This window comes from Muntiacus reevesi, chromosome 19 (assembly GCF_963930625.1).
Source record: "Muntiacus reevesi chromosome 19, mMunRee1.1, whole genome shotgun sequence".
Classification (NCBI taxonomy): Eukaryota; Metazoa; Chordata; class Mammalia; order Artiodactyla; family Cervidae; genus Muntiacus; species Muntiacus reevesi.
In genome coordinates, this window is record NC_089267.1 from 56,362,655 (window position 1) to 56,375,355 (window position 12,701).

The 12,701-nt window shown below is 48.2% G+C and overlaps 1 protein-coding gene across 1 annotated transcript in view; it reads left to right on the top strand.

The window, feature by feature from the left end:
- Window positions 1-12,701, top strand: part of BACH2 (BTB domain and CNC homolog 2) — a 373,812-nt gene that overhangs the window by 344,552 nt on the left and 16,559 nt on the right. Inside the window, exon 5 of the mRNA XM_065911689.1 lies at window positions 2,725-4,317. Coding sequence (XP_065767761.1) covers window positions 2,725-4,317 — 1,593 coding nt within the window. The remainder of the gene's footprint in view (window positions 1-2,724; window positions 4,318-12,701) is intronic.

Below are 12,701 nucleotides of genomic sequence, written 5' to 3' on the forward strand. Positions count from 1 at the left end.
CCCATGTAATGAGCGCATCTGCCAAAACTCAAGATGTGTATTATCCACTCTGCAACTGGCAGATTGCCTTGGGGGGGGGCGGGGGGAGCAGAGGATACTTCCTGATGAAGGAATCAAATCTGTCATGATTCTGCCACTTTCTCTTTGTAGTGGAGCCGTGTTGCAATGAAGAAATGGGTCCTGTGACATTCTCGGCAACCTTCTTTGGTTACTTATCAATATGCACTTCCTTACCTTACACCCTCTTTTAAAGGTTCCTGGGAGAAAAGTACATAAAACAGACATGTGCTGAATCTGTTGCCATGTCAACTTAGTAGAACAAACGTGGTCAGATGTGCCCCCTTCGATATGGGCAGTAGGGGTGAGTGAGTGAGGGAGAGTCACTCTGTCGTGTCCGACTCTGTAACCCCGTGGACTCTACAGTCCCTGGAATTCTCCAGGCCAGAATACTGGAGTGGGTAGCCTTTCCCTTCTCCAGGGGATCGTCCCAACCCAGGGCTCAAACCCAGGTCTCCCACAGTGCAGGTGGATTCTTTACCAGCTGAGCCACAGGGGAAGCCACAGGTTCTAGGGGACACAGCAGATAAGCCCCCCGCCCACTGTTGATTAGTTAATTGGGATGGTTTGTTGGTTGACACAATGCCTTTCTCCAAAAGCAATCTGAGACCAAACTCACCAAACAGACTGTGTTGTCACTTTCTCGACACTGTAGTTTTATGTTAGGGGCTCAGTTGAACTTCTGTCTGACATATTCAGTAATATACCAGCTTTCAGCAGATATTTAGAGACCCTGGTTAGATTCAGGGTCACAAAGAGAAATTAAAAAGCCCCTGATCTGAAGAAACTTTGTTGTCCACTGATAGACACAATTAAGTACAATAAAAAGGAGATGGCAGTGATTGCCTTTGTAGAACTATAATGTGGGTCTTGCAGTCATGTGTTTTTGTGGTAGATTTTTATTGAAAGTATTTAAAAAATATTAACAGTTAAAATTCCAGTCATTTCTGTATCTAAGAAATTTACCTTACGAGGCATTCCCTTAGAATGCAGTGATATAGGGATTTCCCTGGTGGTCTAGTGACTGAAACCCCAAGCTCCCAGTGCAGGGGGCCTGGGCTCAACTCCTGGTCAGGAACCTGATCCCACATGCTGAAACTAAAGAGCCCGTATGCCCCAACTAAGACCTGGTGTAACCAAATAAATTTTAAAAAGACAAGGTGCAATGCTATAAAATCAGTGCTGCCGTGGGGAAGACAGAGTTATTTCCTTGCTCCGGCCGTAGGGACTGTGAGGATGCTGGCATTCGATCTCTAGGAGGTCTGCAGGGGGCCCCCAGAGGAGCGATGTCTGAGCTGAATTTTGAAAACAGTTTCAGGTCCTCACAAGAGTCTGGGCTCTGTGTGCTGTGCTGAGTTCTGTCCCCGTGGCAGTCATCTACCAAGCCTGCTGGTTTATCTCGCTCCACATTTATTCCCCTAGCAGAGGTTTTTTAATCACTGCTACTACAGCTTCCAGCAAGGACCCCATGACCCCTGCTTTCATTTGTTTTGTGCGTGTGATTCCTGAATGTGCCTCCCTTCCCTTCCTTATGGGGTCAGCCGTGCTTGCAAGAACTTGGAGGACGCATGGGTTTGTGTGTATGTTAAGGGCAAAGAGTCGGGCACCACCGAGTGACTGAACACAGACACACACAAGGAAGCCTGCCCTGACCCCAGGAGGTTTCATCCATTTCCGTCTGAAAAAACAACTGGCCTTAGGCAGCGTATTTCTGACGAAGTCATTCTGCAAGCTTGTGTGCATGCACGCATGCCCATGTACACACGCTCTGCATAAATAGCACATTCCCGATGTTAGCACAATGACATGGATGAGCAGCACGTGACAGGAGGCTCAGCCCCTGAAGATCTACCAGGAAAGAAGACAGCTGCGTGGCAGAGCTGCTGCTTATAATTAGGGAAAGAACTGCCCATGTCCCGTGCCATTCACAGCTTCAGCCACTTAAATGACAGTCAGTTTGTTTAGCTTTGTAACACCCTCGCGCCAACCACCCCCCGCCCCCCCACCGCCCCGTTTTATGGGCCAAGAGTTAATTTCTTGTTGAGAACACTGCTAAGGACTGTCATCTCTGGTATCATTGTTAAGATGGGATATGACATGATGGCTGGCAAATCTCAACTAGAAACCATGATGAGTGAGCAAAAAAACAGGAGTTGCTTTTACTGTCTCTTTTTAACTTTGTAAGTGAGCAAAAAACTATTTTCAAAGCCCCATGGACTTTCCGGTTTTTAACAGGGCCATATTGCCGGTTTTGCAGTTGACAAGAAAATTATAATGCTTTCTTTGGCTCGAGCGAGCTGTAAGAAGCATCGCAGCACCCCTGATGGACAATGGCTCTCAACAGGATAGATGGGGAGGGAAATTAATAGGCTTCCCATTGTTACCGTGCATTTTTGCCAGGATATTTCATTAGTGTAAACACTGAACCCGTTGTCATCTTGTTTAGCCACTTGACCCTGGTGATTTTTCAATTCTGTGTGGCGTGCACGAGACAGGCCCTAATTACTGGGAGCCGAATCATTGCTGACCCAGGACGAGATTAACTGCTCCTTTGCAGTCTTTATCCTGGGACATTAGCGCTGTCTGGTTATCTTGCCTCAGTTGAGAGATTCGGGACAATAGCAGTGCTGATGGTAACGGTTGGCGATTTCCCTGTTTGTTTTGCAGGTCACGGCCAGGGGGTTTGGGCCGCTGCTGCAGTTCGCCTACACCGCCAAGCTGTTACTCAGCAGAGAAAACATCCGCGAGGTCATCCGCTGCGCCGAGTTCCTGCGCATGCACAATCTGGAGGACTCCTGCTTCAGCTTCCTGCAGACCCAGCTCCTGAACAGCGAGGACGGGCTCTTCGTGTGCCGGAAGGATGCGGCGTGCCAGCGCCCGCACGAGGACCACGAGGACAGCGCCGGGGAGGAGGGGGACGAAGAGGAGGAGGCCATGGACTCGGACACGGCCAAGGTGGCCTGCCCTAGGGACCAGACGCTTGCAGACCCCATCAGCTTTGAGGCCACCAGCATCCCCGTGGCAGAGAAGGAAGAAGCTTTGTTGCCCGAGTCCGACGTGCCCGCGGACACCAAGGAGAGCTCGGCCAAGGACGCGTTAACGCAGTACCCCAGATACAAGAAGTACCAGCTTGCATGTACCAAGAATGTCTATAACGCATCGTCACACAGTACCTCAGGTTTTGCAAGCACATTCAGTGAAGATCACTCTGGCACCAGCCTCAAGCCGGGGCTTGCCGTGGGGCAGATTAAAAGCGAGCCGCCCAGCGAAGAGAACGAGGAAGAGAGCATCACGCTCTGCCTGTCCGGGGACGAGCCTGACGTCAAGGACCGGGCGGGCGACGTGGAGATGGACCGGAGGCAGCCCAGCCCCGCGCCCGCGCCCGCGCCGCCGGCCGGGGCCGCCTGCCTGGAGCGCGCCCGGGGCGCGCCGTCCCCGTCCTGCCTGCGCTCTCTGTTCAGCGTGACGAAGGGCGTGGAGGCGTCCGGGCTGCCCGGCACCTCTCTGCAGCACTTTGCCAGGAGCTCAGCGTGCCCCTTTGACAAGGGCATCACTCAGGGTGACCTTAAAACTGACTACGCCCCTTTCCCGGGGACTTACGGCCCGCCCCACGTGGGCCAGAAGGACGCGTCCAGCTTCGCCATGGGGTCGCCCCTCAAGGGCCCTGGCCTGGAGGCGCTCTGCAAACAGGAGGGCGAGCTGGACCGGAGAAGCGTCATCTTCTCCTCCGGCGCCTGTGACCAAGCGAGCCCCGCGGTGCAGTCCTATTCTGGGGTAAGCGCTCTGGACAAAGACCTCTCGGAGCCGGTGCCAAAGGGCCTGTGGGTGGGGGCCGGCCAGTCCCACCCCAGCTCGCAGGCCTACCCCCACGGCGGGCTGATGGCGGACCACTTGCCGGGAAGGATGCGGCCCAACACTAGCTGCCCGGTGCCAATCAAGGTGTGCCCGCGGTCGCCCCCGCTGGAGGCCAGGACGAGGACTTCCAGCTCCTGCTCCTCCTACTCCTACGCAGAGGACGGGAGTGGCGGCTCGCCCTGCAGCCTCCCTCTCTGCGAGTTCTCCTCCTCGCCCTGCTCCCAGGGAGCCAGATTCCTTGCCACAGAACATCAGGAGCCAGGCCTGATGGGAGACGGGATGTACAACCAGGTCCGACCCCAGATTAAATGTGAGCAGTCTTACGGAACCAACTCCAGCGACGAATCCGGATCGTTCTCGGAAGCAGACAGTGAGTCGTGTCCCGTGCAGGACAGGGGCCAGGAGGTAGGGAACCCGCATAAATTCAAGCATGTGATCCACCCTCAGTCCTTTATCTGGACTCTCCCCGCCCCCCACCACTGCCAGATCGTCCTTGTTTGCCAAGATTAAAGCTTTACAGTTAAGGGACCGCCTCCCCCATCCTCCCCTGGTGGCTCAGGCGGTAAAGAATCTGCCTGCAATGCAGGAGACTGCCTGCCGTTCAAGAGACCTGGGTTCGAACCCTGCGTGGTGAAGATCCCCCCCCTGGAGAAGGAAATGGCAACCTACTCCAGTATTCTTGCCGTGAGAAATCCCATGGACAGGCCACAGTCCATGGTGTCACAAAGAGTCAGACACAACTGAGCGACTAAACCACCCCCCAACACACACACACACACAAAGGCAGGATGCTTCCAGGTGATTCAGAATTAACCAGTTTGCCCTAGAAAGCACTTGAAGTTTGATCGAGATTTCAGTCCTCAAAAAGCAGAGGCACAAAGCTTAGTGGGAAAAAAGTCCGATGCCTAAAAGCGTGTGCAGATACTTCAGATCTCCCCCTCCCTTCTCTGCCTGCTGTGAAAGGATGCCATACCTGTCACCGTCATCCTTGCCCCTCGCTTCTTCAGTGAGAAGAAAAATATAAAATTGCTTTCAGAATTGGCTGATTGAAACTGGAGAGATTCACAGTAAGCCCCTGCTTTCCCAGCACCTTTAAGTTTCCTTGTCAGCAGGGACGCTGGAGCCATCCCTTGTCCATTGCAAATGCAGGTGATGGACAGCTCACCTTCCATCCTGGCCCCAGTATCACTGAGGAGGAACCTCTGTCGGTTGCACCTAACCGTATCACGGGTCATTGCCCAGGTGCCCCCCAAACGGCGAGAGTCATTTTAAGGAGCAGTGGGGTTGGGTAGCAATTTTCGTCCACACTAAAGGTGAAGTGCTTTCTAGGTAAAAATTCCCAAAGGCTCCATCCATATCTTCCCAATGCTGGGAGAGGAAGCAGGTGCAACGCCAGCCACATCGTGAGTGAGACTCACGTGGCCAAAGAGAGAAAAGAATGGATAGCGCAGGTGCTCCCCCTTCCCTGGGAACATGAGAAGCCCCCGAAAGAGCTGAGGGTGTCTGTGTCACCATCTGGTAGTGACTGCCATGGACCCCACGTGAGAGGGCCACCTGTGTCTCAGAGCAAGCCCAGTGCCAAGCCCCTCCTGAGAAGTGCATCCCCGAAAAACACAGGAGGAAAGGAAGCTGACTCTCATTAGGCCAGTGCACTTCATCCACGTCTGCGCTCCCTGGATATCAGCCTCTAGTAAAGCAGGGACGTTAACCCAGCCAGACAGCAGAAATGCCACACGGGGTGAGCTGACTTTTCACAGAGCCACGTGCAGTTTATTCAGCCCTCTGTGAGGTTGGCAAGAAGCACGTGAAGAGTTTAGATTGGCCATGTTTTGTAAACAGCTTCCAAAGCCCCCTGGACCAACTAGACATGCCCTGTGGTCACCTCCTCGCTCTCTACCTAGCCTGGTCCCCACTGCTCCGTTACTGCCTAGCAGAAATGGAAAGAGAAATATACTGAAAGGATTTAGTTTAACTAAGAGTCAATAAAAAGGAAATTTGAATGGGAAACTGTTTGAGTACACTGTGTCCCCTAGGGCTTGGAGTGGAGGATTGGGCTCAGTGTCCCAAGCCAGAGTCACATCTGCGTCCTTCACCTGAGAAGGTGGCGGTTTGGTGAGAACAGTTCAAGTTTGTCTTCTGTCTCTCTCTCTTCACTCACTTCTTTCTCTCTGATCACAACTTTTAGGAGGCTTTCTTTTTTTCCCCTGAAATTATTCATAAGCATTCCTGATTCAGAAGCCTAGTCATTGAGTCCATTGGCATAATGATTTCTCTCTCTCAGGATACATATCTCGCAAAAAAGACAAATGTCTCTCAGTCTTTCTTTCTTTTTGTCTCTCTCTTAAGAGGAGCCCCACCATTAACTAAAAGGGGTGTGTGTTCATGACAGCTGCATATGTCCAAGGACCTGTCAGTTCAGAAAAATCTTTTATCTCTCTTACATCCCCAAAGAGAACTTGAAGTCAGTTCTTGAAACTGAATGCCACCAAGGGCACGGGTATCTTTCCTGTGTTGAGGCTTTATCACTTGTCTGTCTTAGAGCTTTGCAAGGTTTGTGTTGTTTTGGCTTCACCGAGTCTTAGATGTGGCATGTGGGGTCTTCATCATTGCGGTGGACGAACTTCTCTCTAGTTGGGGCTCACAGGCCCAGTTGCCCCGAGGCATGTGGGATTTGATTCACCAACCAGGAATTGAACCCAGTTTTCCTGCATCAGAAGGTGGATTCCTAACCACTGGACCATCAGAGAAGTCTTTATAACTTTTCAGCTTTAAATGAATCAGTGAAATGGAGGAATTATTCAGCCTACACAGTAGTCATGAACAGGACTGATCTCCCCTCAAAAAATATACACTATGTTCAAAAATATTTTTATTTTCACTTTTAAAAAATGAATCTGTTCTTCACGTTCCTGAACAGTCTCAAAAGGTATTTTCCAAATTTCTGTGCCATTTCAGGAGTCACATTTAACCCCTCTCAGTAGGCCAGTTTTAGGTAGAATTGTTATAGTAAAGTTAAGGTTTTCCCAATTTGACCTTTTCATTCTCCTAAAGTAGAAGAGATTAGGTTTTCCCAGAACTGTCTCAGGAGCTGAGCATGACTGCTCCTCTTTGAGCTAATCGTTTGCTTTGGGGAGTTTCTTTGACCCCAGTGGAAGTGTGGTCTCCAGCGGTATCACTGAGGGCAAACCCTTCACAGGGTGAACATAAATGATTCAGAAGCCAGCACCTCTTGGGCCGATTCTGCCCTGATCTGCTCTCATGTAAGGTTCCAGGTGACTTCTTTTCCAAGTGGACAGAATATTCTGATTTCTGGTTACACTGTCTTTACCCTCCCATCTCATCAACGTTGACTTCTCATCCTAAGCATTCCCCAGCTTCAAGGAAAGTTTAACTAAGCACAATATTGTCCTTTATCAACAACCATCTTTTTGAAGTTCCTTTTTAAAAATAATCAAGCAGAACATACCAAGCCCCTAATGTACCAAATATATCAGGCTTTCTCTGTGCCTACAACAATATATAAACATATTCACATGTCTATGGGTTTGGGCTTTATTTTAATAGCATTTAGAGGAACCTGGTGGGCTACAGTCCATGAGGTTTGCAAAGAGTTGGACACAGCTGAGTGACTAAGCACTGAGTATCACACGTTTAATGACTAAGCAGCTTGCTTTTTGCACACAGCTGTCTGCTGCCCACACGCCCCTGGGTCAGTTGTGTAGGGTTAACACAAGCTTCTTTAATATCCTTGGTTCCCATACATCACAGCTGACTCAGTGATCACCTCTCAACAGGCATTTCCGTTTCCTGTGTTTCCCTCTTAACCAACATTGCTGCAATAAACCTGCTTGTGAACATATTTATTTAGTGGTGGTGCTTTTATTTTTGTGAGTTAAAGTTCCATAAGTGGGTTAAAGGTTATACTCACTGGTTAGATACTACCTGTTTACTTTCTCTAAAGGTTGTAGCAGTTCACACATCCTCCAGCAGAACTGGCGAGTGTGTCCGTTGCCCCCTGTTCTTGCCAGTTGTAGCGGTCAGCAGTCCTTTTATATTTGCCAATCTGACAGGACATGATGACTTCTAATGCAGTTGATATTTTTCTTTTCTTTCCTGGACTTGCCATTTGTCCATTTGTGTGTGTGGAGGGGGGGGGTGTTTGACTTTAATCAGTTTACCGAATCCTTAATTTAAGACTATTAATCCTTTCTTATACATGTTACCTATATCCTCTCCTAGTCTGTTTTTTTAAACTAAATTTTCGGTCTTTATTTATCATAAAATAAAAATTGTTCATATACATGGAGATTTGCAGGAGACTCAGGTTTGATTCCTGGGTAGAAAGATCCCCTGGAGAAGGAATTGGCAACCTACTCCAGTATTCTTGCCTTGAAAGTCCCATGGACAGAGGAGCCTGGTGGGCTACAGTCCACGGGGTCGCAAAGAGTCAGGCACGCTTGAGCAATTGAGCACAAGCACAAATCTTGAAAAATAATTACAGATTAGGCTTGATAATTGTCTGGTCATTTCAGAACCATGACCTTTATCATTAAGTTTCTTGAACTCTTTATGTTATTTTTTAAAATTTTTATTTCTCCTAGTCTGTTTCTATAGTATATTTTTCCATTTAAAAAAATTTAAGTTTTATGTAATCAAGTGATTATTATGTTTCTTCGTGCCTTAATGCCTTCATACCTAAAAAGTCAACATGGGAATTTTTTTTCTCACTTCCAATTATGAAAAAATGAATAGGTCATATAAAGTGAAAAAAGTAACAGTGTAGATAACATGGTCCTAGTTTACTTTATAAATAAACACATTATAAACAATAAAAGCAGTATAGATAATAAAATGAAATGGGAGGCAAACTTGGAGAGAGGGAATATAGAGAAAGATTTATTTCTGTTTATTCCTATAATGTTTGATTTCTGTGCACGTATGTCACACAGGTTTTTTTTTAATTAAAATAGAATTGATGTACCATAAAATTCACTGTTAATGTGAACAATTCAGTGATTTTTAATGATTCATAAAGTTGTAGGACCATTACAGTGTCTAATCCCAGAATATTTTCATCATCTCAAAAAAAGCAATACAATATCCAGTAGCAATCACTTCTCATTCCCCTCTTCCCTTACCCCAAGAAATTACTAATATACCTTTGTCTCCAGTAGATTTGCCTATTCTAGACATTTCTTTTCAGTAAAATCTAGCCATGTGGGCTTTTGTGTCTGGCTTCATCCCTTAGCATGTTTTCTAAGTTCCTTCTTGCTATCACTGTATCCACCTGGCACGTTATCATATATTTGTTCTTCACTCCTTTTTATTGCTGAATAATATTCCACTGTGTAGATACACTAATTTTGTTGATCCATTCATTGGTTGAGGGATGCTGGGTTATTTCCATTTTGAGGCTATTACTGATTATGCCATGAAGAGTATTTGTGTTCAAGTTTTTTGTAGACATATATTTTCAATTCTCCTTGTTATATACCAAGGAGTGAAATTGCTAAATCATATGATAACTCTAAGTTTAGCCTTTTGAGGAACTACTGGGCTGTTTTCCAAGGTAACTGAGCCATTTTATACTCCCACCAGCCTTGTATGAGGAATCCAGTTTCTCTGCACCCTCATCAACATTTGTTATTGTCCTTTTTTTATATAGTCGTTCTAGTGGTATGGTACCTCATTGTGGTTTACAGGTTTGCTTTTAGAATTTGAAAATTATTGAAAAGTCACAAGCATGTGCCAGGTAGTAAGAGTCTTAGTGAATAGTTTTGCACCACAAGCATTAACTAGATTTTAATAAAGAAGCAGCAGGAAGACAGTTTATTTGCATAGTCAAAGGCATTAATTAGTTGGATTTGTTTTATTAACACCTTTCATACCAAGAGTGGTAAAAGCGTATGAGGGTGCTGTGTGTATGTGTATGCTTGTGGATGTGTGAGGGCAGGGAGGAGTAATGTCCAGAACAAACCCTGAAATGTTATAGAAAAGCCATGTCTGACTCTTAACTCTTCCACCCAGATGTTGACTTCCAGACATATGTTGGATATAAAAATTTTACAGTCGTTTTTGTGGCTTGTTGAATCAGGAATCTTTTTAAAAGTAACTATAGTTGGTCTGCTTAATAAAAAGAAAACCATTCTGGGCAGCGTGGACGTCAGCCACATTTCTAATGAAAACAATGTTTTCACGTTGTCTAGAAAGACTCTTAGCATCTGGAACTCCAAAGCATACCCCATGACCCAAAGAAGAAGCTATGTGACAAAGGAAGATGGTGGACGAGCTGAAACTCCTGCTGCTGCAGCCGCCGCTGCCAGCCTTAGTAACCCTTCACAAGTATCAGGCAATTCGGACTTTGCAAAGCACCTTCTCCATCTGTTAGCCAATTTTCTTCTTCATGGCAACCCTGTAGGCTAAGTAGGGCAGATGTTGAATCCCTCTGACTCCCAGATCCTCAGAGAACTTCAGGACCGAGAAGGAAAAGACTTGCCTGGGATCACACGGCTCAGGAATTACAGCATCACAACTAAATTCTAGATGTCCTGCGTTTGTTCCAGAAACTGGACCACAAGATCAGAGGTTAGGAGGACAGTTGTGTGAGAAGCTTGTCTCTGGCAGAGGAGGTTTTGTCTTTGGCATCTGCCCAGCTCAAAGCTGGCTGTCCCCATTCGAAGAGGACTGGAATCGTCAGCCCACAGGGCATCTTGCTTCATCCCCAGACAGCTCACAGGGATCTGAGGGGCTTGCGAGAGCATTAGTGTTAATACGGACTTCCCCGGAGGTTCAGGGTTAAGACTCTGAGCTTCCATGCAGGGGCTTGTGGGTTTGACCCCTGGTCAGAGAACTGTGTCTCACATGCCCCTCGGCACAGCTAGAAAGTTGTTTGTTTTTTTTTTTTTTTTTAAGAGCATAAACGTTACAGGTTTTGGAGAAGATCCCCAGGGTACTGCTAAGAGGATCCAATTCCTGCAGCTTCTGCTCAGCCTCTAATGTGAACCAAGAAAGGAGATAGGATTGAAGCTTGACCCCAGGGGCTGGTGCTTCTAGTTGGGATCTCTAGACGAAAGAGGTGCTGCTTTTCGCCTTTTTCTGCAACATTTGCATCTCTGTCCTGCCTCTCCAGTAGCCGCCGTGCAGCACACCAGAGTCATCAGGCAAGTGAGATGTGTATTGAGAGGCGCAAGCTCATCACCAACCTGTAACAAGCGTGCAGAGGCGGCAAAGGTCACAGGGAGGCCCAGGAGGGTCGGTGTTTGGGAGTGGGAATTCTTTCTCTTCTTTGGCCTCGTAACTGAATTTGCTGCTAGAAGTTATACTTCTCATACAGTTCTTAAATGATATTTTTTTTCACTGGAAGAGAAGAGATGTGGTTTGGGCGGTAGAACCAAGGTGGGTGTTGGCAGGAGAGAGAAAGGGAACAGATGATTTCTGTCTGGTGAGAAAGCAGTGCCCGCCCCCGGGGTCTAGCCGGCAGCATCCCATGGTCAGGCCCCGGAGGAGGAATAGTTAAGCTTCATTCACTGTCCAAATGTCACAGCCTCTTCCCACCTTTTGTCAGCCCTTGGGGCCAGAGGTTACCTGCACGGCAGGGGGTCCACTCATTCCACCATCGGCTCCAGAGCTGGAGCCCCCAGGAGTGAAATCCCCGCCTCTGGTTATTACTGACCCAGCCCAGAGTGGGTCCCGGGTGAAAACATCCTCCACCGTGGTCCTTACAGGATGAGACAAGCCGAGATGCCTCTGACAGTTAGAGTGAGTCTCCACTGAGAACCCAAGCTGGGGCAGCACCTGTCCGAAGAGACCACGGGCCCCCCCAGACCCCCTGGGCCCCCGCCCTTCTAAAGAGCCTGGTCCGCTTTCTGCCTCTGTGCTGAGCCTCGTGCGTGACTGGCCACTGAATGTGGCTGCAGGCTCGCCGCTCAACAGGTGGTGCTGCTGGCTCGCTGGACTTTGCCTTCCGTCCCCTCACTGTTTATGAGGGTCCGGGGCATGAAAACTAGTCACCTCCAAAGTGAAATCCTGGAGGAATCAGTGGGTGGAGGGACTGGGTCTACTTGGGTTGGAAAAGTCTGCTGGGAGAAAGGCAGGAGGGCCTTGGCCCTCTTGGTGTCCAAGGCCAAGTCACTTTCGCTGACTTTTGAGCCCATCTGGGGAATAGGTGGGTGCCTGCCAGCCTGGGAAAGGAACGCTTCCCCAGCCCCTCAGTGGGTCTGTGGCTGACATGTATCTCCAGGGAAGATGCCGTCAGTTTGGGACTTCCTACCCTGAAATTAGCGAATAGCTGTGGTGAGGTTTCTGCCTCGCCTTTCCAAGAACAACGTCAGGGGCTTCCCTTTGGTAGTTAGGGTAAGCCCTCCCTTTCTCTAGGGGTCTCAGCACACTTCAGAAAGAGACCAGAGTGGTTGGGACTGGGGGAATTTTTTTCACACGAAAGAAAGTCTATAGTGGACAATTTTCCTTCGACCTCTTTGTAAGGCAGCTTGCGTTGCAACAGCTCCGCTGAAAAGTTACATATGGCCTTTCTCTTCAAGGACTTTGAAACCAGCATTGTTGATTTTTCCTCTTTACTGTCAAGCTCGGTGCCGTTACCATAGTGGTTTTTTTTCGTATTGGCTGTCTAGAGGGTGTTAAATACAGTAGCCCGTGGTTCAGAAGGCCTGTGACTTTGCTGTGGCCTGAGCCATAGGTATATATTCTGTCTGAGAGTAAGCATCAGCAGAATGGCTTTGTTGTCGGCAGAGGGGGAGACGCCGTGGGGCCCAGTGTCACCCGCTGTGAGCGCA